The sequence below is a fragment of the Alosa alosa genome, chromosome 20 (genome assembly GCF_017589495.1).
Source record: "Alosa alosa isolate M-15738 ecotype Scorff River chromosome 20, AALO_Geno_1.1, whole genome shotgun sequence".
Classification (NCBI taxonomy): Eukaryota; Metazoa; Chordata; class Actinopteri; order Clupeiformes; family Clupeidae; genus Alosa; species Alosa alosa.
The window spans coordinates 14,368,670-14,396,204 of NC_063208.1; the positions used below are offsets into that span (position 1 = coordinate 14,368,670).

The 27,535-nt window shown below is 40.6% G+C and overlaps 1 protein-coding gene and 1 long non-coding RNA gene across 2 annotated transcripts; one reads left to right on the forward strand and one right to left on the reverse strand.

Moving 5' to 3' along the window:
* Positions 1-3,965: 3,965 nt before the first annotated feature.
* On the reverse strand, positions 3,966-27,535 carry col1a2 (collagen, type I, alpha 2). Its single transcript, XM_048229204.1, has 50 exons — positions 27,335-27,535; positions 25,586-25,587; positions 24,331-24,357; positions 23,745-23,828; positions 23,246-23,302; positions 22,949-22,993; positions 22,799-22,852; positions 22,621-22,674; positions 22,468-22,521; positions 22,213-22,266; positions 21,929-21,982; positions 21,510-21,554; positions 21,104-21,202; positions 20,725-20,778; positions 20,147-20,245; positions 20,004-20,048; positions 19,478-19,576; positions 17,694-17,747; positions 17,247-17,354; positions 16,536-16,589; positions 16,290-16,388; positions 15,661-15,714; positions 15,441-15,539; positions 15,196-15,249; positions 15,023-15,076; positions 14,847-14,900; positions 14,491-14,544; positions 14,143-14,187; positions 13,886-13,984; positions 13,478-13,585; positions 13,306-13,359; positions 13,145-13,198; positions 11,441-11,494; positions 11,261-11,314; positions 10,842-10,949; positions 10,532-10,585; positions 10,364-10,417; positions 9,429-9,590; positions 9,072-9,179; positions 8,865-8,972; positions 8,629-8,682; positions 7,789-7,896; positions 7,510-7,563; positions 7,256-7,363; positions 6,919-6,972; positions 6,698-6,805; positions 6,213-6,459; positions 5,799-5,983; positions 5,438-5,680; positions 3,966-5,013 (listed from the first exon to the last, which is right to left on the reverse strand). The coding sequence occupies exons 1-50, from the start codon at positions 27,402-27,404 to the stop codon at positions 4,867-4,869; spliced, it is 4,050 nt and encodes a 1,349-aa protein (XP_048085161.1). The 5' UTR covers positions 27,405-27,535; the 3' UTR covers positions 3,966-4,866.
* LOC125285030 lies at positions 5,890-7,609 on the forward strand. Its single transcript, XR_007191976.1, has 3 exons — positions 5,890-6,002; positions 6,254-6,827; positions 7,512-7,609. It is a non-coding gene; the product is annotated as an uncharacterized LOC125285030 (long non-coding RNA).

The window sequence follows — 27,535 nt, forward strand, 5'->3', positions numbered from 1 at the left end:
CATCCCAATTTGTTCGACAAAGAAACACCTTTTTTGCCTTTACTTCATGGCAATGCAGTAAAAAGTTGTAGAGAATCATGAGTGCAGACAGGCACACACGTAAACTCGGGTCAGATCAGTTCGTGTTACAAGTATGGAGCGCAGAAAGGTAATTTTTAATCACTAATTAATGTATAACATGATTACAGTCAAACACAAAGGGAACAGGCACAGTTGGGTAACTAATTCTAGTGTCGTTTTCTTACGGGGATAAACAGTGACAGGTTACCGGGGACCTTTTACGCTAACCTTCAAAAATGTAGCAAGTAGGTTACGTGCAGATCTTTTCATCACAGTCATTAACAAGGCTTGGCTGCGTGCACAGGACAGAAAATGGAGATTGTGATTATTATTATTGTAGACTATAGACTACCTCCTTTATTCCTTGAATGGAAATTCAGTCTATGCCGGTGTGTCTGTGTCTGTCAATATCAGGCGCAGTTTATTTTAGCAGATTATTCATTTAGAACTTGTAGCCTAGACTAAATCACTCTGTGCGTAAAAAGACGCTACTTGCAGTCCAATCAGCTTGAATGAAACCACAGCACCTAACCACGCACCTTAAAAATTATTATTAGACTATCTTATATCGTAATATCCCACGTGAAACGTGCGTGAATAGTTGGCCTCTGGAATTTTCAAAATGGTCTCGGGGAACCCAGCACGAAACCAGATTTGTCTTTCTTTTTTTTTGCACCCCCACTTTCAAACTCGTTCCGGCGCCGCTGGGCTTAACATAATGACTGATGGCAGAGTTGCACAGTTTGGCTTGAATTCCCTGCTACTTGAAAACAAATAAAATGGATGTTGCTGTTGGCGAACAGTGTGACACGAGTTAAGCTTTTATTAAGTTGGCAAACATTAACTAGCTCTGCTGGTGGGAAACGCATGGGACTCCGCTGCCGCTGTCCCATTGCGTGCAGAAGGAATTTGAAAGACAACTGATTATCCCGCTCCTCTGACTGAGCACTGCGAACGGTGAGTGCCCAGACCATGTGGGTCTGGCTCGTCAGGCTAAACCTGCTCCGTAGCAGGTTAACTTTCAAGCTAAATTAAGCTGTGTTGCAAAAAAAAAAACAATCTGTCGGAAAACGAGTCCAAAAAGATGGTTCCTTCAACCTGTGCTCTCGTCACCTGTAGCCTACAATTTCAAAAATAGAAGTAGGCCTATAGACATGTTTTTTCCGACAGTGCACCAAGCATGGATTTACACATTCACTAGCTTCAAAGAATGTATGAAGATTATACGATTAAAAATGTTTTAACTTCACATGCGTGTGGTTCTAGGAATCATCTACATCACACACATTAACGATCGGTGGTGGTGTAACGTGCAACGAGACGGCATAGGAAAGGAATTACATTCTTGCGTGTTCGCAGGTTTGCTTCCCATAAGTATTAAGGCTACATTGTTTATCACCTTGATAATGGCATTTTTAGTTATAATCTTTGATGAAAGACATATGTCTACTGCTGATAAAGGGTCATGCACATTTGGTAGGCTGTCCTGTGACAGCTTTGCAGTGGGCTATATTATAGCCTATCTGATGCAAGCCAAAGTATAATTATTCTGTAGCCTAAGCAGCTAATAATTAAAACTGTTTCATGTGTCGACGATTGTTCATGAATGTCAAATCAACTGTGTGCTACACAGATTAAATACTAGGCATACATCGAATTGAAAGCCATTGCATTTCAGATAATTTTATTTCAAACACTTTGGGACTTATGGGAGACAATAGGCTATTATGTTGATAATAATTTATTTTATGACCACCTACAACTAGACAATAATTTGGAGTGAACTCTTTTAATATAAGAACATAGGCTATAGATAGTTTTGAATATGAATATAAGTTGTTTTTGAGTTTATACTATTTATTCATTCACTCGTTCAAGCATACACTGTATAGTGTATGTGTTCAAGAGTGAAGCCAATCAAACTCGCAATTTATTTCAAACCATTAGCATTGCTGTTTTAAATGTAGGCCTATGCTTTTATTCTCCAATTTCCAGACACCCAAGTCTCCCAGAAGTTCCGGGAATCTCCCGCATATTGATAGCGGCTCCCTGACGCCCGCAAATTAGATAAAATCTCCCGGAATCTAGAGTGAGCGATCAAGAGCGTGCACCCGAGACCGCGTGTGTGAGCGTAGCGCGCACACGACGGGAGAGAGATAGAGCTGGTGGTGTATGCCTGAGCGCATCCAAGACAGAGAGCATCCTGATTGGCCTGTTTCGCTAAATCAACCAATCAGTTTTCAGTGTAGGCGGGCTTTTATCTTTTTCTCCCGAACTTAATTAATCAGTTCAGTGCATAGGAACAGGAGCGTCATAACAGAGGCAGTGCCTCAAAAAAAGGAAAATGTAAGACCCAAGGCTACCCTTCTATCATACGAGTAAAAAATAATGATAGGCCTAGTCTTGCACGCTGCACTGTTTGTAACAGTGACTTTAGCATTGCCCATGGCGGGTTAAATGATTGCAAAAGACATGTTGAAGTGAGTTTAACAAGTGTCAATTCATGTGCATATTATTCAGGCCTATAGCCTACTAGATGGCTAGTTGCCAAGGCTACATGAAAAGACCAAACTACCAAAATCTACATATTTTCACAATTTCTATCTATAGGCCTTCCTTATTTGTTGGGATGTCTGAATTTCTGTAGGCAATCAATTTTTTTTCTCTCGATGTTAAATTTGATGACTTTCGATGAAAATCCTGTAGATGGCGCTTGCCTATCGAACAGAAATGGTCTAGTATTGTCTTCATTTTACGACATATATCGTCTTTTCGTCAATCTACTGTTTTGGTCTACTTTTCTACCTCGTGCACGAGCAGAGATGAAGCTGAACTAAATTTCTATCCTTAAGGGTTAACATCATTTGTAAATGATAACATTCCTTTTTTAATTCACATTTTACAAAGCGTCCCAACTTTTTCGGAATTCGGGCCTAGTAATCAAAATTCTCATACAAAGTAGTGGGGTCACCATATCTTGATCTTCTATGTGATCATCCAGATGCTGGAATTTGACATACTCTGTCTGAATAGCTAAATAAATTTAAGAAATAAGCATTTACACTTTTACCCATTACCCATAACCCATTACACTTAAACAATGCCAATTAGATGATACCTAAAGAAAGTTTTAGTTTTAGCCTAATGGTAGCTTTAAGGGGATTGTAAATTAAGTATCAATTATTTGAATCCAAGATGTAAACTGAGTTATTAAAGAGCAAAGTAAAAGAATGGGCCATGGTCTGAAATTTTTGAGGAGTTTTTAAAGAGTTTTTCTTGCTCTCAGGCGCCATCTTCAGTACAGTAGGCTCAGAACATTTTCTTTGGCATTTCATAGTTTGTCCAATAAGTGGCTGTATTGTACTCCTAGTTTTAAAGTATAATAACCGTTGTAATTAATTGAGGTTAGAGAAAAGTTTTCAAATCAATGTCATGTCCTTGGTAAAGCTACTTTATTCATTTCCGTCCTCACCATTTGCTGGATAACAAGGACATCATTTATTTAAAATATTTAATTGTCATCTATGGGTTCAGCCATTAGTTAAATCTGGAAATATACAGAATGCCTGGAGAGGTTGCAATTTTTGGCTTTTTTTATTTCATGCAAAAGCAAGAATGTGACGTTGGAAGTACATGGATGAAAGATTAGAAAGAAAAATCTGCAAAAGAATGGACCTTGCCTTTGATTCATGAAATTAAATTTTCACTCTTGTTTGTAAGCCAGTAATGCACACACATTTTTATCCTCTTTAGCCATTCTCCTTTTGTTTTGTTCAAGGGAGTAGTTTCTCAGTACCATCTCAGTAAAACTCTCTCAGTACCATCTCAGTAAGTACACAGATATTTTACATTTCATGCCGATCACTTTGCATGTAAATATATTAAAGCACTTAAGTCATGGCATGTTGTGTTTTGGAACATTGGACATGCTTTATTTCAGAACTTTTCACAATTTATTTAAACATCTCACATATACAAAATAGGTACAATAAACTTTGTAGTTTGTTTTGAGAAAGAGAGAGGCTTGCTAAACCCATTCAAATGGACGAAATGTGCTGTGAACATAAAGACTAGGGGGGACTGAAGAATTGCAATATCTTGAAATGAAACAGAACTAAATAGAAACAAAACAAAACAAAAATTAAAACCAAAAAAGGTCGAAACAAAAATAAACCAAACAGGTTAAAACCAGACAAACATCAGGTTTAGAATTAGTCCACCTGCTTAAAGTGGGAGGTTATCGGAAAGACCTCTGCAAGACTCCTCAGACACAATACAAAGTAATCCAGTAAAAGTGGTTCTCTCCACAGCTGCATAGCACCATAGATCACCGCTTCAAGTATTGGAGCACCTTCGATACAGGACAGAACTTGAAGCCTTAACACTTATGACATCTTAAATGTGGATCAGGTTTTTGTAATATTATTTTCTTGAACATAAGCATGAGGTAGTTTTAAACCTTGTTTTTGAAAATTGTGGTTTTAAACCTCCTCTTTGGAAGATATACAAAGACCACAAAGTGATGCATACTTTCATTGTTTTTATTACATTTATTTTTTACAAAATGATGACATGTCCCACAACATGATGTTTTCCTGCGTCTCTTTGGGCTTCTGTATTAATTTGAATTGTGCAACGCTTCCATTTAGTCCGTTGGTCCTCTCCGATAGGGCCCAGCTTAAGCAAGTGGATGTGCAGAGGAAATCAGCATTCGGTATAAAAAACGACACAGACAGAAGGGCAGAGATTGTTTCTTTTTTTCTTTCTTTCTCTCTTTTTTTTTGGTTTAATTTATCATGAGTCTATTCATTTGAAACAGACTGGGCCAATGTCCAAACCAAATTCTTGGTCAGCGCCACCAATGTCCAAAGGTGCAATGTCGAGGATGGGAAGACGAGATGGTTTATTCGTTCTGTATTCAATGACTGTCTTGCTCCATTGGCCAGTGTGTCTCTGCAAGGGGGGAGGATGAAAGAAGAAATTGGTTAGTGTGGAGACAATAAATGCAGACAAAATTTGACATGAAAGCTGTGTAATTCTTTCTCAACATTATGGACTGCACAATATGATTGTGAATGCTGGTCAGTATTAATAAGCTCTTTTGATTCATAGGTTTCTGTCTCTGACGTTTCTTTGAGAGAAAGACATGGCCCTACGCTATGGCAGCATTCCATTATCCAATATTCATTAATTTCATGCCTCGAGTCTGTAGCAGGTGACAGCTGACAGACTTGAACTAAAATATGTCTTTGAGAAATATATGATGGAACACCACTACAATGAATCCACTGTTTGTGTAGAATGGAGCTGTACTTTTAACAGTGATAGAATCGCCATAAAAAAAATAAAAATAAAAAATTTGAAAAGGGAAACGTACGGTGCAGCCATCCTCCAACACGTTGAAAGTGAAGCGGCTGTTGCCCTCTGCCCTCAGCTCCACGTCGTTGGAGCCCTGCAGCAGGACGGCCTTCCTCAGGTTGCCGTTCTCGGCGTCCATGTAGGCGACGCTGTTCTTGCAGTGGTAGGTGATGTTCTGAACAGCCTGGTTGGCCAGGAGGCGCATGAAGGCCAGCTGAGTGGCCATGGTCTGTGTGCTCATGGTCTCATCATTGTATGTGAACTGGAGACAAGAAAAGGAAACACGAAAGCAAACATATTAGTACATATCCAACGTATACAGTGAAACTGACCATATCTCATGACAGATATAGCTGATTTTAGTATTTGGCTGAATTTACCTCAGTACCACCATTGATGGTCTCTCCGAACCAGGTGTGCTTCTTCTCCTGGGAGCTTCTGTACCAGTTCTTGCGGGCAATGCTCTCGGGGTGAGCGTAGATGCAGGTCTGTCCAGTGGAGAAGTCACAGAAGGCCTTGATGGCATCCATGGTGCAGCCCTGGTTGGGGTCGATCCAGTAGAAGCCTGCACAGAGAAACCAAAGGTGAGAAAGATTTGTTGATTTGTTGTTTGCTTAAAAATCTTTCATTCAAAGACACTATATATATATATATATATATATATATATATATATATATATATATATATATATATATATATATATATGTATATATATAATATATATCTGTTTAAAATTTGATAGTATTATAATAGTAGTATATTGTGAGGTAATTCAGTGTAAAAGTTCACATACCACTGCTCCAGTCTGGGTGACTGAGCTTGATGTCACGGCAGGTGCGGGCTGGGTTCTTCTTGGAGCCCTCGGGAGAGAGCAGGCTATCGATCTGGGTGTTCAGAGACTTCAGGGTGGCATCCACCTCGTAGTCCTTGGCCCTGAGGGCGGCCTGGTCAGCAGCGTACTCGTCAAAGCCACCAGAGACGTCATAAGAGCCACCAGCGGGACCAGGGGGTCCAGGCAGACCGGGAGATCCGGGAGGACCCTGCAATCAGACAACACCATGACCTTAGTGGAACAAGTTCCCTATGCTTTACGCTTCACGTTATATCTGACTGAAATGTGTATGAGCCTAAGGATCTTTCATTGGGGGATTCCCCATCTGCTAAACAGATATGTGTTTCTATACACCCGGTTACTAATATATTAGATCAGTCAAACAGTTGATTTCAGCTATCTACTTTCAGATATGTTTTATAGTCAAATATTATATTTGAACTTACAGCAGGTCCAAGATGTCCTTGGGGACCACGGTGACCGACGGGTCCAACAGGGCCGTGGGATCCAGCTCTTCCATCCTTGCCAGAAGGTCCAGCAGGACCAGCGGGGCCCTAAAAAGCAACACCACAGAGGGTATGACAGGTTGTTGACAATCTTATGGACCAGCACTGTAGTTCAGTTTTTTTTTATTGAAAAAGAATATTCTGGAATCTGGGCTACTTACTCTGGGACCAGAATGTCCAGTGGCACCAGCGGGACCAGAGTCACCAGGAGGACCCTAGCAAGAAGACATAACACAATGTTTTGATAGCGTATAATAACAAGGCATATGGGTGAAATGACTGTATTACATAATAAAATGACACAAACGTCTGAGAGTTGGATATAAAGATGGAGGAGCAGTGTTAGTCGCTAACAAGACAAGTAGCTTGGCTCTACGCCTACACTACACAAAAATGAAAAGTGCATCATGGGGTCTGATTCTAATTATGGTACACTACACTTCCATAAACAGATAAAGTCTTCCAGAAGTTGTAGATGGAGCCTTGATTTTCACTCACATTGGGTCCAGGCATTCCCTGGAGACCAGGGTGTCCACGCAGTCCCTTCATGCCTCTGTCTCCCTTGTCTCCAGCACCTCCCTTCTCACCACGAGCTCCAGCAGGGCCCTAGAACAGCGGGAGAGAGAGAGAGAGATAATGAGGAGAGATTAATTCAGAGATTCAAGATTCATTTATTGTTACATCTCATTATATTTGTACAAAGAGAATACAATTCTTGAGTTTCAGCTCCTGATTCTGCGGTGTGTACTTACAGATTGGCCTCTGGCACCAGCAGGTCCGACAGCTCCAGCAGCTCCAACGGGTCCCTAAAGGAGAAAATGTTTAAATAAACATAATCACCTCAAATGCAAATTACAGACCGTGTGTTAGCAATCACTGCAAAGCTATTTAAAGTGAGGATTTAAAGAAATTAAATTGAATGTATGACTGTAACAAGTTAGAAATTGGTGGAGATGACCAGCTGTCTTTTAAGAGTTTGGTGGTATTTCTGTAAAAAAAAAATAAAAGAAGAAGTTGATTGGACCACTTACACCCTCACCACGGTTTCCGGGTCTGCCAACAGCGCCGGCAGGTCCAGCAGGTCCAGGGTTACCAGGAAGGCCAGCAGGTCCATTAGAGCCGGGCTCACCACGGTCACCCTGGCACAAGAGAAAGACAAAGCCTTATGTGTGGTGTTGTAGAAATGCCCCTAGTTTTGGGTATCAGGTCTAACTTGGCAGATCTAGGAAGATGTGAATTTATAGGTATCTTTGTTTGACAGCAGTAAATCTATCCTAAAATCTAAAAGACTAGATTATAAATATAATTCTTATGAAGGAAACAATGATCATTGTGCCATGATAATTATAGTTTGTTCCAGATCATTTACTTTACAAATTCCTCAATTCCTGTTGTAGATGAGGCACCTAGAATAGTTTAGGAATCAAATTTTTTGTGTTCATGTGCACTGCAAAAAAAAAATTGTGTCTAATCATAACCTAATCAAGTCATCTGGTTGAGTTTAGTTCATGCATGGGTACTAAACTAGACAACACATATTAACATCTTTATCTTTTTTTAAATGTGGCTGACACTTTTTTACATTCCCGGAGCAACTCGGGGTTAAGTGCCTTGCTCAAGGTGCACAATGGTGGAAGTCGGGAATTGAACCGACAACTTTTCAGGCTACTGCATGCAAACCCAGCTCGTCATCCACTAACTCTATCAAATCAAAAAGATGACTTGAGTGGGTTGTGTTGGCTGCGCTTCCCTTACTTACAGAGGGTGATTGGGTATAGAGATGTTCAGTGTGTATCATGATGGAAAGTATGTGTGAGCATAAAGCCAGGTTGGTTTGCTTCTCCCACCAAACACTGAGCCAAAAACGTTACCTTGAATCCAGCAGCACCAGGACGGCCAGGAGGTCCATCGTTACCAGGGTTACCCTATAAAATGGACAGAGATACAATATTAGATGCACAGTGTCAAACAACCAACCAGCTGAAATGGAATGGTATCCATCACCAACTGCCTTTCAGTAACTGAAGAGGGATTTTGGCTTTGGTTACGCCTATCTGCTCGCCTATCTGCACATTAAATATTATTAGGATGTGTGATGATTTCTCACCTCACGTCCAGCCTCTCCTTGGGGACCGGTCATACCAGGCATGCCCAAGTTACCAGGAGGACCACGAGGTCCAGGAGCACCAGCAGGTCCAAGTCTTCCAGGCTCACCCTGTTCACACAAAGTTACCAGGTCAATAATTCAGCATCATCAAAGGCTAAGTAATTTGCGAACTCACAGCTTAAATGATGTGATAGAGTGAATACTCACAAGACCACCAGCCATACCAGGAAGACCACGCTCGCCTCTTGCTCCGGGAAGACCACTGAATCCCTGAGATCCAAGCTGACCCTGAGGTCCAGGGGTACCGGGGGCACCCTATCAGGAAGCAAAGGTAAGAGTATACCATGTCATTTCAAAGGTAATAAGTGTGATCTGTGAAAGTCTGAGGACTGCTGGACTAAAGTGTTCCATAGTATGGCCCTATCCTATTAAATGAATATGACAAGACTGAATGTCACACAAAACGAATTATCTCTGTCACCACTGGTGAATATGCTTCCGTTTTTCAGACTGACATGGAACATATCATCATGTTAATATATGTTGATCAGTGCTTATTCTTACAGCGGGACCAGACTCTCCAGGGGATCCCTTGTCTCCAGCAAGACCAGCAGGTCCGATCATGCCATTCTCTCCAGGGGGCCCAGCAGATCCAGCATCACCACGGGCACCGCGAGGGCCATCCTTTCCAGCAGCTCCAGTGGGTCCAGGAGGTCCAACAATACCCTTTGTGTTACATTACATTACATTACATTACATTACATTACATGTGGCTGACGCATTTTTAAACAAAGTGACTAACAACATGGTAAACATTTTAAGCTTTTTTAAAGCAATTCTCTCAACAATTCTAGGACAATTAAAAAAAAAGGTAGAGTATAATAGGAATAAGTGCATCAGTGGGTGCTGTTTTTAAACAGACGAGTTATACAGATAAAGAGAGGAAATTACTGTGGAGTCTTAACTTCCTCTAGGTAGGTGAGTATTACCAAATAGACTCTTTATGGACTCCATGAGCTTTTGACATTCTATGTTTCACTATGTTGTCTTCTGACTTGTCCATTGGCATAATGAGTCTCACACAGGAAGCGATATATCAACAAATTGTTGGGGTTAAAAACATTACAAATTGATTCCAATTAAGACAATAAAAAACTGGCTTACGTACTGCTCTTCAGCACTTTGTGCATGTGTCAGAGTATTTGCACACGGCAAAATAAGTGCCCTCAGATAGGGTTTAGACCTAGTGGGCATTACCTAGGCTAATAAACAATTAGCCATGGGCCTCTAATACATTATCAAGTGGGATTCATCATTCGCCATACTAAGGTGAGAGCAGATTTGGATGGCTAAGAATGTTTGATGCATCTGGAGCAGACCTATTCTGACATCTTAATTGTCAGAAGTACAGGAGAATATTGCTAAATATTGCTATAGTCCTATGTGTCTCATATCCCTTCTTTAAATTAATTGAAACATGTAATCAACATTGTACTCACAGCAGGACCGGTAGGGCCAGCTCTGCCAACAGCACCAGGGAAACCGGTCAGACCCTAGTGGACAGACAGAGGGACATCAATGAGACACATTCATGGTACTGAAGAACTTGATACAAGTTACAGAATTTGGGGATCCGTATGATGGAAGAGTCAGTAATGTGCACTTACAGGGGGACCGCCATCACCACGAGCTCCAGGGGGGCCAGCAGGTCCAGAAGGTCCCTTTCAAGACAAAGAAAGAAAGAAAGAAAATCAGTCAAACAAACAAACAAGAGATGAGTCAGACCTACAGTCAGATCAGCCAGACCAACATGTAAGTCAATTGGCTAATTGTTCACTATACTGTAATCATTAATCATGGTTATTCTGATGTGAGTATATAGACATGAATATGGGCACATGCTAAATTGACAGCTGAGAGTGTTTTACCGTCACGCTAGATGTATACACAAGACGAAGAGATGATGGTAAAACTCACAAGGGGTCCAGAGTTGCCAGCAGGTCCAGCAGGGCCGGGAGGTCCAGCATCACCCTTCACACCGGCAGGTCCCTTCTCTCCTCTTGCTCCAGCTTGGCCATCAGCACCCTATAGGGAACACAAGACATGTTAGGTCCTTATGGACCCTTTCAAGAGAGTTCCATTATCAGCATCATAGTTGGCCCCACAAGACTTCCTTTTTAACATTCCATATGTTATCTTAATGCAGAGGAAGTAGATTGGGGCCCAAATAGAATGTTCAAGCATTGTTTTTGTTTACCTTGTTGAAAGGGTCTATATCTATTGTGTGTGTGCATGTGTGTGTGTGTTTGTGTTTGTGTGCGCAATGTGTGTTTGTACAGTGCAGTAAATCAATAATGTTACTGCACTGACTTTTAAATGTAGAATTGGGTACTCACAGGGGGTCCGGCGAATCCAGCAGGTCCGGCAGGGCCTCCCTCTCCACGCTCTCCCTACGATGCATACAAAAGCATACACTGAATCAGAGTCTCAATCCAAGTCTGTCAGAAGCTTTTAAGAAATCATGTCAGCAGTGAGACAAGCTGTTGTGTGGATGATGTCATCAGGAAGGGACTTACAGGGGGTCCACGGGGGCCAGCAGGACCGGCAGGTCCGTAAGATCCGGTCTCTCCCTGGGAACAGAACACGGGTGGACCATGAGGTGTGATTGAGGAAGACACTGTAATCCCAGATGGGATGCCACTTTTTAACAACACTGCAGGGGTGTTAGCACCAGCCACTGGCCATATACTGATAAAATATGAAAGTGGCTGGTAGACTTAGACCAAAATAATGATCTATTATTGAGCGGGTAGTGAATTTTACCATTTATCTGACAGTATGCCTGGTAGATGTTTACATTTTAAGTTCATTTCCAACCAATCATGAGGGTAATAGTTTGGGTAATAGATGCCCCTCCTGTGTGAATCTACAGGAGAAGAGTGCATCAAGGGTTTCAAATCTCATAAAATATGTTTGTTTGTCATTTTACCATTTATCTGACAGTATGCCTGGTAGATGTTTACATTTTAAGTTAATTTCCAATCAATCATGAGGGTAATAGTTTGGGTAATAGATGCCCCTCCTGTGTGAATCTACAGGAGAAGAGTGCATCAAGGGTTTCAAATCTCATAAAATATGTTTGTTTGTCATTTGGTTAAAGGACATGGGAGAAAAGAGGCTGCAGAAGAGATATCATGCAGGTCATGTTGAAATGGTCTGAATAGTTGTTTCCAAATCTAAGTCATCATAAATTCCCTTCCTTGGTCATCACAGGCGTTTATAAATAGTGTTATTTGACATAGTCCTAGCCTTATGGAGCTTTGTTGAACGCAAATCAAGGAGTCAAATTAATATCTCCGTCCACTAGTCCACTGACCAGTACACCTTTCTCAAAACTCTCTTCCAAATACTTCTCAATCAATCTCCTTTAACGTGAAAAAAGTCAAAAGTCTTCAGGACTAGCAGACCAGATTCCACAGTCTTGAGAGCTGACATTGGTGTGGTGTCTCTCCTGGACAGATATTCAGGGTCCATAGATGGACAAAGAAATTATGTTGATGCAAGAAAATGTAAAAATACATGAAAATTGTAAAAGGAATGATTTCCATGTAGGGGTGAAATCCATAAGGTTTTACTCCATATTGTGAAATGTTATTGTCAAATGCTCTCCAATATTCTTGAGTTTCTTCAGGCCTTCAAATTATTTGCTGTTTGCTTCTTGATTTGTTTGTTTTAGTAAAAAATAGCATTGTGCAAATTAGTTAGTATAATTGGTTATAAAATCCATAATAATTGTTTTAATTTCCACAAAGACTGATATCTTCTAGTTCAGCACACATTTCCTGAAGACTCCTTTTAGTGTCAGCCAGAGACCAAAAAGTTTTGATCTTAACCAGCAGATGGCGATGGTGAGGTAATGCTTCCTGTCATTAGCACATTTTCTCTGCTGGTGATAGGTGAGGGTCAATAAGACGTTTTCCATGAAGATAAATTTGGCTGTGTCCATAATACGTGTCCTCATACCGGGTATCTTGGTTGCAGGTAGCTGACTCATGTCTTGAGGTGAGAACTGTGTTCATCATCTTGATCTTGAGGGTTGAACATCATGGCTTGCTAGCGGCTTCGCACCCATCTTAACTGAGTGAACTGAGTGTGTGCCACTCTATTGATCACGTCTGTGATGATTTATCTTTAATTCCCTCAACTTTTTTTCTTTGTGCAGATTGAACTGATGACCTTTGTTTCATCTATGGATGATAACACCTCCAGGTGATATTTACCTTCTCTCCATTGGCACCGGCTGGTCCGGGGGGTCCAGAAGGTCCAGGGGCACCCTAAGAAGTGGACAAACGGAAAAGTGAGGCACAGTCAATCAGGATGTATTTTTTTTCATAATAAGTCTTGTCATAAGATCCAATTAGCAGCGAACTCAAGTACTCACACGGGCACCATCTCTTCCAACATTACCCTCAGCGCCTCTGAATCCACCCTCACCCTAGACAAGAAAACAAAGCATATAAACATATTATGAACAATTCAAGAAAAAAGCAGGTGTGTATCCTCATCAATCATGAAGAGATAATGGTATTTAGATGATATTAGTGAGTACTTACCTTCTCACCCTTGGGTCCAGGAGTTCCGGCAGCGCCACGCTCTCCGGGCATGCCAGCAGTGCCTTGGTGTCCAGGTTGACCGGCAGGTCCAACAGCACCAGGCTCTCCCTAAGGGGGGCATAAAGACCTTGAGCCACATCCATACTGAACACTGTATGACACAGATACCAACACTGACACAAATATGCTTGCAACAATGAATATCATGACATAGAGTAACACACATAGCAAGGTGTTTACTCCGTGGGGAAAACTAAGGTGGTATGTGACAACAAGCATTTCCTATTACAAATATTATCTGCAATACCCATAAGGGCATTTTCTATTTCCTATCCACACGATTAAATGTCTATTAGATTAAAACTAAGGTATTCTTTGCTATTACCAAAGAGAGTATTGGATCCTTACCTTGCCACCATCAGTTCCAGGTGTACCAGCAGGTCCACGGGCACCAATGGCTCCCTGAGGGCCAGAAGCTCCAGCAGGTCCTGGGTTACCACGCTCTCCCTAGGGAACAGCATGAGTTAGCACAATTAGCTCCTTCTCACTTACTGAAGGGATGAAAGTGGCTATGGCCAAATTTGTGTAGAACTTAAGGATAGGATGAACATTTGCCACATGCAGGGGGTGAAAGGTCGAGAAAGGCCAGGTCAAAGGTCTTGTACCTTCACGCCAGCAGGTCCAGATGCACCCTGGTCTCCGGGAATACCCTATAAAGGAATAGCACACATTTGTTACTGCCAGTCCAGAAAGAAAAAGTTAAAGAAACTGATATATACCATGTCCCTCATTTCAGTGCATGCGTAAGTAGTGAATTGTAAAATCATAAAGGCCTGAGGACATTTGTAAACTGTTTAACTGTTTAGTTACAGTTGCATCCAAACAATGGTTTTATACAAACTAGAAGTAGACCCAGTATTGGATACCAGGAAATGTGTGTGTGTGTGTGTGTGTGTGTGTGTGTGTGTGTGTGTGTGTGTGTGTGTGTGTGTGTGGTTTTAGGCATCACTTACTCTATCACCAGCCTTGCCAGGCTCACCACCTGGTCCAGCAGGTCCAGGCAGTCCCTACAAGTACAAATAGAAATGCATTTCAATCTGATATCAAATACATTTTTATTCAGCGTTACATTGTCTTAGCTGGACCATTCAAAGTCAGTGGATTTTCTTTATGGCTATGACATGACCAACCTTGATATTTCATAATGATAACATTAGTAACACTATATATTTTCAATATTTCCAAATTGATATGGTCTATTTGTAGATGATTACTTCAAAGCCTTGGAGATCTAGACATATGATGGTGGTTCTAGAGTAGGCTACACAGTAAACCTAATGTGATTGACATGCAAGAGACAGATACTCACCTGGAAACCAGGAGATCCAGAAGGTCCCTGCTCTCCTTTCTCACCAGAACCACCCTAGAAGCACAAGAAGGAATCACCATGAACCTCAAATATGGTGGAGTAAACAACTGAATCTCATGGAATGTTTTGACATGAAAAAATCCAGCTCTAGAGGACTGAGAAACAGTCTAACTTACAGAAAGTCCAACGGGTCCAGCAGGGCCATTGTTGCCATCAGGGCCAGGGGCTCCCTTTAGAGGAGAGGAAGAGAGATTAATTTTGGTTAAACATTTTGTGTGGTGTCATAGACAGACACAGAGACATGTACATTTATTTCTGTGCTTGACACATAGTTAATAGTGGCACTTACTCTCAGACCAGTTGGTCCAGTGGGTCCCTTCTCTCCGGGCTTACCATTATCACCCTGATGGAAAAGAGAGAACAATAATCAGAGTGTTGCTTTACACACGCTTGTTTGGGTCGTGATACTTCATTCAAATTCACAGTTTTACAAAATTGAAGAGCAAAGCACTTTCTGAAGCCTATCAGGAGGAGATCAAACAATTTAAACATCCACACTGTGGGTTTCTTGGGGAGGCTTTTTCAGATACGTACAGCAGGTCCCTTAGGGCCGGGGAATCCAATAGTACCAGGCTGTCCTCTGGGTCCAGTTGGGCCAGGGGGTCCAGAGCGGCCATCTTGTCCAGCAGGACCCTGTGATAGTAAAAAACGTACTTGTCATAAGTCTGTCCCAAGGAGACATCGTATGGAGCAATAACTGAGCAGTGAGCACTGATGTGACTGATAAATCACATAGTAGGGGAAAGGTACATACAGCAGGGCCCTCCTTTCCTGGGGGTCCAGCACTGCCAGGGCTTCCAGGCAGACCCTGTAGGATAGGACACATTGGATTAGCCATTAGCCTTTAGCATTGTTAGGCAAACTCCTGTGCTAGCACTACAGGTATTGCATTGATTAACTGAAATACTGTATATTGGAATTATTATACCTAATTCACCATGGCATGTGCATGTAAAGTGAGTGGTGTAACTGAAACCAGTGCTTAGCCACAATCCCACTATATCTATAAATGCTGGCCAGGTCATGTCTTACTACTTACTACTATACTTCTAAGTATAAATGTAGGGTTTCAAGAGGATGATAACATTTAACATCTCACACTTACATTGGTATAAAGTCTGCGTTATGTACAAGTTCTTGTGCATAATGGCTACCACGCATCACTCAGATGGGTGCTACATATTAGTGGTTGTTAGTGAGGTTCCCCCTTGAATGTAAAGTGCTTTAGGTGCCTTGATAGAAGTGTTATATGAATGCAATGTGTTGTGGTGTTGTTGTTGTTCTTGTTGTTGCTGTTGCTGTTGCCATGCCACTTATTTAGAGTTTGTCTGGGCTAAGTACCCTGAAGAACGTTATATATTTAGCAGAAAGTTGTTAACTCACTCTGGCTCCAGTCAGACCGGGCTCACCAGCACGGCCAGAGTCTCCAGGGGGTCCACGGGCACCACTGGGTCCAGATGCACCACGAGCACCAGTCATGCCCTATAGAGAAGTAAGGGAAGAATAGCAGGTCAATTAAAGGCTTGACACTACCTATATGTATCATGTCTAATATAATGCATAGCCTGCAGAGATATTATTAATTAATAACAGTTTAAACTGATAAATAACATTTCAACTGTTTCTCACCATTGGGCCAGCACGGCCGGGACTACCAGGAAGACCACGGGTTCCAGGGGTACCCTATGAACAAGGAAGAAACATTTTCGCACTTAAGCACCTAATGTAAAAGCACCTTGCTGCAACTATTAAAGGGACACCAGGCAAGCCTGATGCTTTTTCTCTACAAAACTCCCCCTCGCTCGGTCTGAAGCTCTTTTCCTTTTCTTTGCGTCTTCCGTCAAGGGGTTTTTGCTGCTTCTTCGCCGGCTCTGCCATTATTCACACGTTTGCAACAATCTCTAGCTTTTAGTTAGCCTGCCTCTGTGCTGTAAACTGATCCTGCTTCGGTCGGCGGGTAGGATACACCGAACTTGCAAGTGGGATATTCTTCCTACAGGCAGTAGGGGCAGTTCATTCGCCCCGTAATGAGTCATTTAACCATATACCGACTTACGAAGATGATTAATTAACATGAAAACGTTGCCTGGTGTCCCTTTAAGTGCTTACCAAGTATAGAATGGTCATCAATTCTATTAGTGTACTCTGCGTAAGGGCATGCATTCAGAAATGTAAAATAACAATGAAACATGAATAAATTGCAATATCTAGGATATCCATGTATGTGTATAAAGCTTACTCGCAATTAAGACATCACCTGGAATTTACTCATAGCTAATGGCTTGTAGTATAAAGTGTAGACGTCATAAACACACTACATCAGATCATGGATCAACTCACTCTTGGTCCAGCAATACCAGCGGGTCCAGTGGCTCCTTGCTCACCAGTTGAGCCTCTCTTGCCCTCCTCTCCTGCGGGTCCAGCAGTACCCTGGGGTCCCATGGAACCCTGTGTGGTGCACACAAGCATTTAGTCATGACAACCTGACAGCAGACTCAACACTAAACGTTGTCAACCAAGAGGGAACAAGGTCAATCTGACTATCTTTCTGTCTATAAATATGATTTAGTTGTACCAAATATAAAAAAATATGACTTGGTACACAATAACAATGTTATATTAAGTATAAAAATAACACAAATTGAAATAATGTGAAAAAATACAATTGGATGGTGATTGTTTGATATGAGTGAACAGTCTTTGTTGACAATATAACTGGTATGGTGTTATGTTCATTATTTGTACATATGCAAGATTGCATTGATGAAAATGTGTGTGTTTACTTACAGGCTCACCCTTGGGTCCACTCTCTCCCTTGACACCAGCGGGACCAGGGTCTCCCTATGACAAACAAAAACAAGGTTTCAGGCCTTTTACCCAGAATGCACCATTGATCTTCAGGACATTGTAATCCACTTGGTTATCTCAGTTAAACCTGCAACAATAGATTTGGTCTGTAGTGTATCATAAAAAAAATAAAACCTTGACTAGTGATGCTTGCTGCAATTTGCCATTTTGAGGGCTTGGATTGGATTGTCTAATTTGGCATCTTTTGGCATCAAATGTTGACAGGGTGATGTGTGATTATTACGTTATTTTTATTTGCCATTTTCTTCTTAACTTGCGATGTTTCCTCTTGTAAGGATTGGATATGTGAATTTGTAACCCATGTACCGGTATGAAATGCTTGACCTTATGTAGTATAATGAAATAAATACCATAACTAAATAAATAAGTCTCAAACTTTAAATATGTACTGTTTAAGAATATATGAATATATTTACATGTAGTGTACATGTTTGTATCCACTACTTAAGCCAGGTTGGATAATAATTTTGGAAAATAATCAGCTATCTGCAGAGTTACTGCACAGATGTTTCATGATGTAAGTGTAGCCTTTTCAATGATAAGCCCATGTGGTACAGGCATTTTCTACACCATGTACCAGCATTTTCGCGCTAGAGGGACTTTTTGAAGGTCCTATTTTTGTAAAGCCATTAACTTTTTGTGTGTTCCCACTGCATGGAACTGGGGGAGATTGTAGTTAATAATATATAGTTAGGGTCTTTTCCCTGCACATAGGAACCAAGACTGATGTAAGTACATGTTGATTGGTCAGAATACACAGATAAAAACAACAAAGTTGAGAACTTCCTGATACCATTCTCTTCTCTCAATAAACAGTAGCCTATAGCTATGCTATCAGTTTCATTCTTTTCTATTTTAGACTATTCTTTTATGTTCACATAAGAAATAGGCTGCTACCCTAATGCCAAATTGATGGTAACTTTACTGGAAAAGAATTACTGATTTGTTTGATGCTATCACCCGGAAAGATGTGAGTAGGCTACATTTTCCACTATAATGGGGTAGGCTATGCTCCTTAAAGCTTATTCTATTAGCTTTTGTCATCTTCAAAGTCGAGAGGGTCGAGAATATGAAAATGAGACCACTTTGTCTCAGAGAATGTAGGCAGGTTTACTAAAGTAAAATTAAACATTTAGCAGATGTGAAAATGTTGTTGTAGGCTTCATAAAGAGGATGACCCTCTTAATAATATGTTTTAACTGTACAATTTCTCACTTTTTGAAATTCTAAAGGGGAAAGTTTATGTGCAATGTTATGCTTCACCATCGTGAGTGCTCCATTAATGTATGCACTACGTCACCTAGTGTTCCTGCTGGCGGTGTGAATGCAAACTTATAAACAGCCTTAGGAACTGTGTAGTTCGAGTATCCAGTTAGTAGTTATTATAACTGTGTTCTTAGAATTTATTTGGTTCAAAAACACCTTTCATTCAATCCTGGTCAAACATTCACCTTTCCTCAAAAAAATCATCATTCTAAAAGTCAGTGTTGATGACTACTTCTGCCAAGTGTGAATTACATTACATTTACATAGATTTGGGAGATACTTTTTATGCAAAGCAACTTACAACAGGGGAGCAAGCATAAAGCTAGGGTCAACTTTAAAGACTGGTCGAGAGCAGGAGCAAAGTCCTTATCTAAGTCAACCTTGGTGTCAAAGTGTGATAAGACTGGTGCAACACAAGAACTGCACAGGTCACTTACAGCCAGGCCTCTGGGGCCAGAGGGACCAGCTGGTCCCTGAGGTCCGGGTCCTCCTCTTGGGCCGGGGAATCCGGGGGTACCAGCAATTCCAGGGGTGCCCTAGTGGAGACATACACAAAAATAAGACAGATACACATATGTGTCAGGTCAGGTTAGGTTAGGTTATCTCAATCCAAAGGATTGTACATATCAGTAAATCTGCTTGGATCATATATCTGAAGGTCATAAGTAAAAGGGGTAATATAACAAAATCTATTTTGCAATTTCAACATAAACATCATGATTGCTTTACTATGCTATACTAATACCAGACAAGGGTTTGAAATGAGTTAGGGCTCAACTGACCATGTATCATAAAGGCTATCATAAGCTAAATATGGCTGCACATATTATTCACACAACAGTATGGGTGAATCTTCACTGACAGCTTAATAGACTCAAGGTGGACTGCTTTGTGAGTACATATTAACGTCTTAAACATATATTTTTCTTGGTAACTATAATTACTAATTTACTAGATACTTACAGCAGATCCCTTGGATCCAGCCAGACCATTAGCTCCAGGATTTCCCTACAGAGAGGCAAAAAGAAACATATTATTGATCACAGAATTACCTAATGAATTGTCAGATAATCTTGTGAAAATAATATACAAAACGGGATACTTACGGTAGGACCAGCGGGGCCAACAGCTCCATTGGGACCAGGCTCACCTCTGGCTCCCTGAGGTCCAGAAGGTCCAGTAGCACCAGCAGCTCCAACCTCTCCCTGTTTACATAGACAGAGACAGTGTGAGTGCTTACACACACAAGATGGCTGCAGGTCAGGAGACCTACTTTATCGTTACTAGAGGAAAACAAGCTCCTCTTTTAGCTGTAGCTGACCATTAGAGTGGCATTGCTGAATATGTATTTGCAATATTGTATATGAAATCATTTTTCAGTTTGCATTGAGAGAAGGAGACAGTAGGGATATGAAGGTGTTAGCTTCCACCACTATAATGCTACAGCTACAAACCTAGTGTAATGCAATGTGAAATCAGTAAAATGAATTTGAAACGAGTAAATACTCTAGCTTTTTTGGGGGTTATTTACACAGTTCAAGGCTTGTTGTATGCCATGACATAAGGCAAGATGTCTATCTATGTTTGTGCACTACGTAGCTAAAAGGAAAACCGCAATGCCCTGTCCTAAGTTTGTCCCAAAAGTGTGTTCTTCTATGTGCTTGTTCAAAGCTGTGAAATGTACCTTAGGACCAGGAGCACCAGGGAAACCAGGAGGTCCAGCTGCTCCCAAGGGACCCTAGGAAACAGAATATAGAGAGACAACAATTAGAACTGTAATCAGACCATCGTTCTGTCAAGTTTATTTTTCCAGTTGACTACACCATACAATGTACGTATGTAATACTGTCTACCTTCTGCTTCAAAGGTTGTATTCGTTTTTTGTTACCACAACTAGTTAGCAGTGCAGTCAATGTTTGATGATGTTGTTCTGGAGAACCAGGTCTAGAGTTACCTGTCAGACTGTGTTCATGCTGTAGCAAACTAAGTCTAGAGGTACCCGTCACACTGGGTCACTGTTCTAGAGTGCCAACCAGACCGTGTGGGTGGTGAAGATTACTTACAGCAGGGCCGGCAGGTCCAGTGTTGCCATCAGCACCACGAGCACCAGCTGGGCCAGCAGGGCCAGCGCGACCTCTCTCGCCATTCAGACCACGAGCACCCTGGAGACAGAGAGCATGAACCATGAGCAGGTATCCCATAATGCCACAGAAGCAGGTGTTCAGTGTACAACAGAAGCCATGCTCAGAGGTCTTCATGAATTGCACTCTCTGAAGCTAAACTGATTCAGAGAGGTAGTTTATATGCCAAGATCATGGCTTGAATTCTTAAGTCTATATAGCTGTATGTATGTAAGTGCATGTGTATGACATAAAAGCTACTTCTGGGCTGGATAGTTAATCTTAAAAAAATCATCTATGGGAAAATTGAGATGACAAAATGAGTTGGTAAAACGTTTGAGTCACTTACTCTTGCTCCGGGGGTTCCAGGGGTACCATGGGCACCATTCTCACCCTAGGGAGAGGAAAGAGAAAACATGGGATGAGAAAATCCACAAGGAAGCTTGTTGTAGACCATTGAGGAAAACCATAGAGGGAATGGAGAGAAATGTAGGCCTACAGTATGTTCAATTGAACCTTTTCAAACCTTTTAAAATGTGCAGAGCTAATTCTATGGTATGTGTCTGTTATTTGTAGGGAACCTTAACATCCCAAGTTCCTTTTCTAGAATGTTCTGGGGTAAAAGATAAAGACAGACCCCCAGAGAGCCAATAAAGGGTCAGGGTTATCAGAGTTATCAGTGCTTATCGATGCTATCAGAGTAATCAGTTATGACCCTACTGTGTTGGATGGTCAGTGCCAAACATTGATCTGTCTGTTGGACATTACCTTAGCTCCAGCAGCTCCAGGCTCTCCCTTGCGTCCATCAAGTCCGTTGTAACCCTAAAGCATCAACAGAAAACAGTGTGAGCAAACAAGCTTGTCCAACAAAATGATGATTACATTATGATTTCTCTCAAACGTGTCACTATTCCAACATCTAAACTACGGGATTAAGTACAACAAATTGCAGGAAAAGAGTGAGTTTTCCTAGGGCGATGTGATGATATGATCTGGATCTGATGGCTGATGGTCTGGCCAATAAAGATGCCTTTTGGGGAGAGGGTTCTTACTCTGTGTCCCTTCATTCCGGGGAGTCCAGGAGTTCCAGGGAAACCACGGGCACCCTGTACAGCACAAAGAGAAGAGAGTTGTAAATATGAGCATTTCAACACAAACATTGTTGATGTACATAATGTGTCTCTCGTATTTATGTTCTCCTGTCCACTACGTTCCTGTTGCATATCCAACCTATACCTTAACTACAAGATTTTGACTAGCAGTAAAATTATGGTACCTAAGAAATGAAATGTTATGTTTGCTCTCACCTGAGCACCAGCAGTTCCTCTATCTCCAGGCTTGCCAGGTCTTCCATTGTTACCCTACAAGACAAGAAGAGCGGACATCCAAATTAAGTGACCCCATAATGACCTCTAATATCAGAAGCATCCATTCCCCACCATTTGACCACTTCAACTTACGTCCTCGCCAGACTTGCCAGGAGGTCCAGGGGGGCCACGAGCACCAATAGCACCCTGTGCAAAAAGAGCAAACGGGGGTTAAGGCATCAGTGTCCATGACCTTCAGGCCAACTTCTCAACAGATGATGAGTCTTTGGAAAATACATTATTGAAATGAACGATTAGAAGGCTCTCTTACAGCCTGTCCAGGCTCTCCGGGCTCTCCAGCATGTCCTTGGAATCCTTGGGGTCCCTATGATGACCATAAAATCAACATGTGAGTATTATTTAATTACTTCATATAGCAAAAGCAAAAAAAGAAATATATATAATATGTATAAGTACTTACAGGGGAACCAGGAGGTCCAGGTGGGCCTCTAACTCCCATCAGACCCTGTACAAAAGCAAATACAAATGATTGTTCATGTTGTTGTTAACAACACTCATAGTGCATTTGGATGTGTCTTCATTTTACAGGCCTCACACAAATCAAGAAAGCTACATTGTGATATTGGTACCTCAACAGTCAAAAAGTATTTTGAAAGGAAGTGAAATATCAGCTAGTGTTCTTGAAATGTGTATTGTTTATTGTCTATAAAATATATGTATTAATAAATATATACAATTCAAAGGGAGAGTCACATACCATGGGTCCAGGGCCAGGTTCAGGTCCTTTAGCTCCATCATACTGAGCAGCAAAGTTCTGTTTAAACAGAGAGGTACATTTTCCTATTAAAAGGTTTCATAATAATAATTATCTTTATTGTCAGATGAGTGTAAACAGGACCAGGGGTAAGTTCAAGTACATGTCCAAAATCAGCTGTTGGATAATAATAATTGCACTCATTTGTAATAATGATGTAATAACAATGTAATGTGTATATGAAAGCTTATTTTAAGGGTTAACAGCATGACCCCAAAAGGTCATAGGTCACAAGGTCATTGGAAACTAGGTCATGAGGTCATGACCTGATTCAATAGGGCAATTTTTTTTTTCATTGTTTTTAACCACTGCACAGAGGGACTGAATGGGTTTACCTCCAAATTCCAAAACTTGCATAGCTACAAACACACATATTTTATCAGATAATCATACATTTCCTCTCATGTATTTTATGGCGTGTGTGAAGGTTTTCCAGACTTACTCCACCAAGTCCAGGGGGCCCAGGGGGGCCAGCGGGGCCGGGAAGTCCAGGTTTGCCGGGTTTACCATCGGGGCCTTTAGGCCCCTGAGAAAGAGCACACAAACAGCAAGATCAGTATTTACTCAGTGACTCAAAATATAACAAACCTACTGTATGCATTACTAAGGGTATCAAAACCTAAACATGGTTACGAAACCTAACATTTCCAAAACTGATACTTTCTCATTACCTCACATATGTTTGACTAAGAATATTATGCCATATATGATGGAAATCGGGAAATACAATGTTAATTATATCTGAAATGCAAATTATTAGTTTTAGTCTAGTTCATCATCTTATCCTGTCATGAGTATAATTATCCAAGAAAATCAACAAATAGAATACAAGACACCACTCTCTTCACAGATTCAGCTCCAAAAGTTATACAATTAATTTAGCTACTTATCTTATCTTAACACTACATAAGGACATGACCCCTGCAAGGTCATAAGGTCAACCATTACACTCTTGACCTTTTAAGATTTTTTGTTTTTAAGCAAAATAAACAAAAATAGGGAACAGTATAATTCATAATTTGACTTACCCGGTCACCTCTGGGTCCTTTGGCCCCCTGTGAATGTGTGAAAAATGCACAAAATCAACCAAAAGACCACACTGGCTATCTAAATGCATGATGCCTTCACATGTGTGCTTCAAGCCAAGCAGGTGTAAACAGTGGAGCATAGCACAGCAAAGCACTGCATTCTCAACATGTGTTAGCCATTTCAAATAGTTTATCCGTTTTACCATTTATTTTAATTATTGCAGTTATAATGCATTATAAAATTCATTATAAATCTATTCAGCACATCAGTGTGAATACGTTACACCAGAAAGTATATCAGCAAGCTAGTGAGGGCCTAATTCTGAGTACCATGAGCCACAAGGCCCAATTAACATTAAAATAAGAAATGCCAATCACACTGAAATCATCCTGTAGAAAGGAAAATAAATAAATATAGCATTTATTCATTGTATCTTTCCATTTATATTATATAGGACTATGTGTTGGCTTTTCATATGCTATGTAGGACTATTTGTTAGGTTTTCAGATGCTAGTGTGTCACATTGATGTCATTAAGAACAAATCACACAGCACAGTGAAGCATAAAATAGAGACTTTCTGTGTCTCTTAAAAGTTTAGGTGAAAATGAATATTACAGTGAAGTGTCATTGCATAAAACAGTATGATGCATAAAGCTTGGCCACTGAGACACTATCAGATTTTGAAATATCATCTTAAAATCAGGCTGAGGTAAAATCTTTACCAACCAGAATTAGAATTAAGGAAAATACTCTCCTTTAGGCACCAAACTGTTACAAAATATTAGTGATATTCAATGGCGCAATCTATAGCAATCTCAAAGTACTGCACTGCTCTGATGATATGCCAAATTAAAACTCTTTATCATAGCCTAGATTATCAGGCTGCTTGAAAAATCCAAGAGGGATATCCAGCGATTTTTTCAGGAATGTCTCTTACTCCTAAGTTTCCTTATTTTTCCAGGCTTCTAAATAGGCCCATTGTACCCCGAACCCTGAAGAAGGTGGTTTCTCATTTCACTGACATTAGCTGTAGCCAATGGGACACCTATCCTGTCCTCAGCAGGAAAAGACTTCAAAAATGTGCATCACAGATATTTCCCAAAAATACGAGCGACAGCAGTAACTTCGAGATTGCTCAGATTGACATGGATATTTTCACCGAATATCATCAAGATGAGTGTGACAAGAAACACATGCTAAGACGGATGGGGTGAGTGTGATTTATACCAAAAAATCATGCAAAATGTACTAACCGCTGTTCAGAAGAGAGAGGAGGGGAGAAGAGAGACAAAGAGAGACTCAGTTAGAACATGGCAGAAAATACTTGATTGGTACAAGTGCATGTGAAAACATCTGCAGTAAATATCTTAACATAGATCCTAATTGTAAATAACCATCATAAATGACAATCGGTCCTCATTACAAATATAGCTTTTTCTATCTTGTAGTCACAGTAAACAATAGATTAAGAAAATAAACTACATGCTACGAACATCTATTATCCATCTCTCTCTAAAGGGAAAACATTACAATATCATTGCACCAGCTTCAGCAAACAAGCGGAAGGCCTTGTCCACAGGTGGCCTACAAATACTTGGCTGCATCATGTATCAGAATATTTACTACTATACAGTATGTAATAACATTCTCCTCAAGTATATCCGATGGATCAAAGTGAAATCCTGATTTCTTATGACTAAATCTTATTGATGTTGATTTGAACAACCTTGAACAACACTTTTTGCTACTTACTTTTGTAATTCAAAAGTAAGTAGCAAAAATCACTGTTAAAATATATCAGTCCTTTGATTTGAAATGCTTGAACAATCTCCTAGCAACAACTGTAAATATTTACTGACAGCATATCTAATGTTTCTATCATGGGCAATGTAGAATAAGTATAATGTACATAAACAGTGAAAAGAGTTGCATTATGTCAGCATGTGTAAAAACATGTGAAAGTATTCCTACAAAGTGTAAATATTGCTAGTGATTGAGAGCTGCCTGGATTAACTCTTGAAGGATAGTATTGTAATAAGCCATAGGCAGTACCAATGAACTGTCTGCTACTTATAGGAGATCCTGACATGACGTTGATGACAAGTCCCTCCCCCTTCTTCCATAGTGCCATGACCTCAGATACCCAGCAGATGTCGCTTTGGGGCCATAGGTGGCAGCCGAAGCATAGGTATGGGTGCTCACTAACAGTAGTTTGGCCTATAAAGTTGATTTTACAGGCCTTGTTTTCATAGCTCTGCTTACTTACTTTACTGCTGCTTAAAAGTAATGTCTGGTTTGTTGCTGAATTTAGCACTTCATAGGATAAATATCAAGTATCCTATGAAAAAATGCCCTAAATACTCTCCATTTACTGTAGGCTAGGAAAAATGACTAATACCTCTATCGTTTAGTTTTACACTACCTATAGGGCATTGCATGATATTGTGTTGGCCTATGCCTAATCTAAAAAACAGCCTGACCTGGAATCCATCCATTCTACTGCCAAATGTAATGCTTCATGTAGCCACCAGGGGGCACACGGACATTTCACTATAATAAACGCTCAACCTTTGGAAGCTCAAGACAATAAGCGCGCAACAACGCCCCAATCTTTAGATTTAGAGTTACAAAACTGAATCTAAGAAAAACTGTCTAACCAAATGTTTCATCTATATATACTTTACACTAACAATGTTTTGTACTTCACATAAACTTTTAAACACTTTTTGACCTCTTCTCACACATTGTAATAGTGATACGATGTATCCTCAGGAGAAAAAAGAACGAAGAATCCATGAAAAGATGAAAATCCATTGGAATTTTACATCTTCGAAGGAGAAGCCCTCGGACGCACTTCTAGCCGTCCTTGATGTTATTTCCGAGTAAGTCGCCAACCAAACAGCCCAAACAAAAGAAGCACGTCCTTGCGATCTCAGACAGATCAGGCGCAAAAAGCGAATAAAATCCATGGTTACAAGCGAAAAATCAGAAGTAAAACTTACATTGGCATGATGCTAGGTATGAAGTTACTGCAAGCAGCAACAGAATCCGGGTATCCACAAAGCTGAGCATGTCTATTCAGACATGCAGACTCCTTGTGCTGCAGTGCCTTGTTTTAACTTCTTCAAGCAGGCATACAGTGGTGATACAATAACTCCAAACTTAGCAGGAACCTGCTGCCGTGATGCTAGTATAATAAAGTC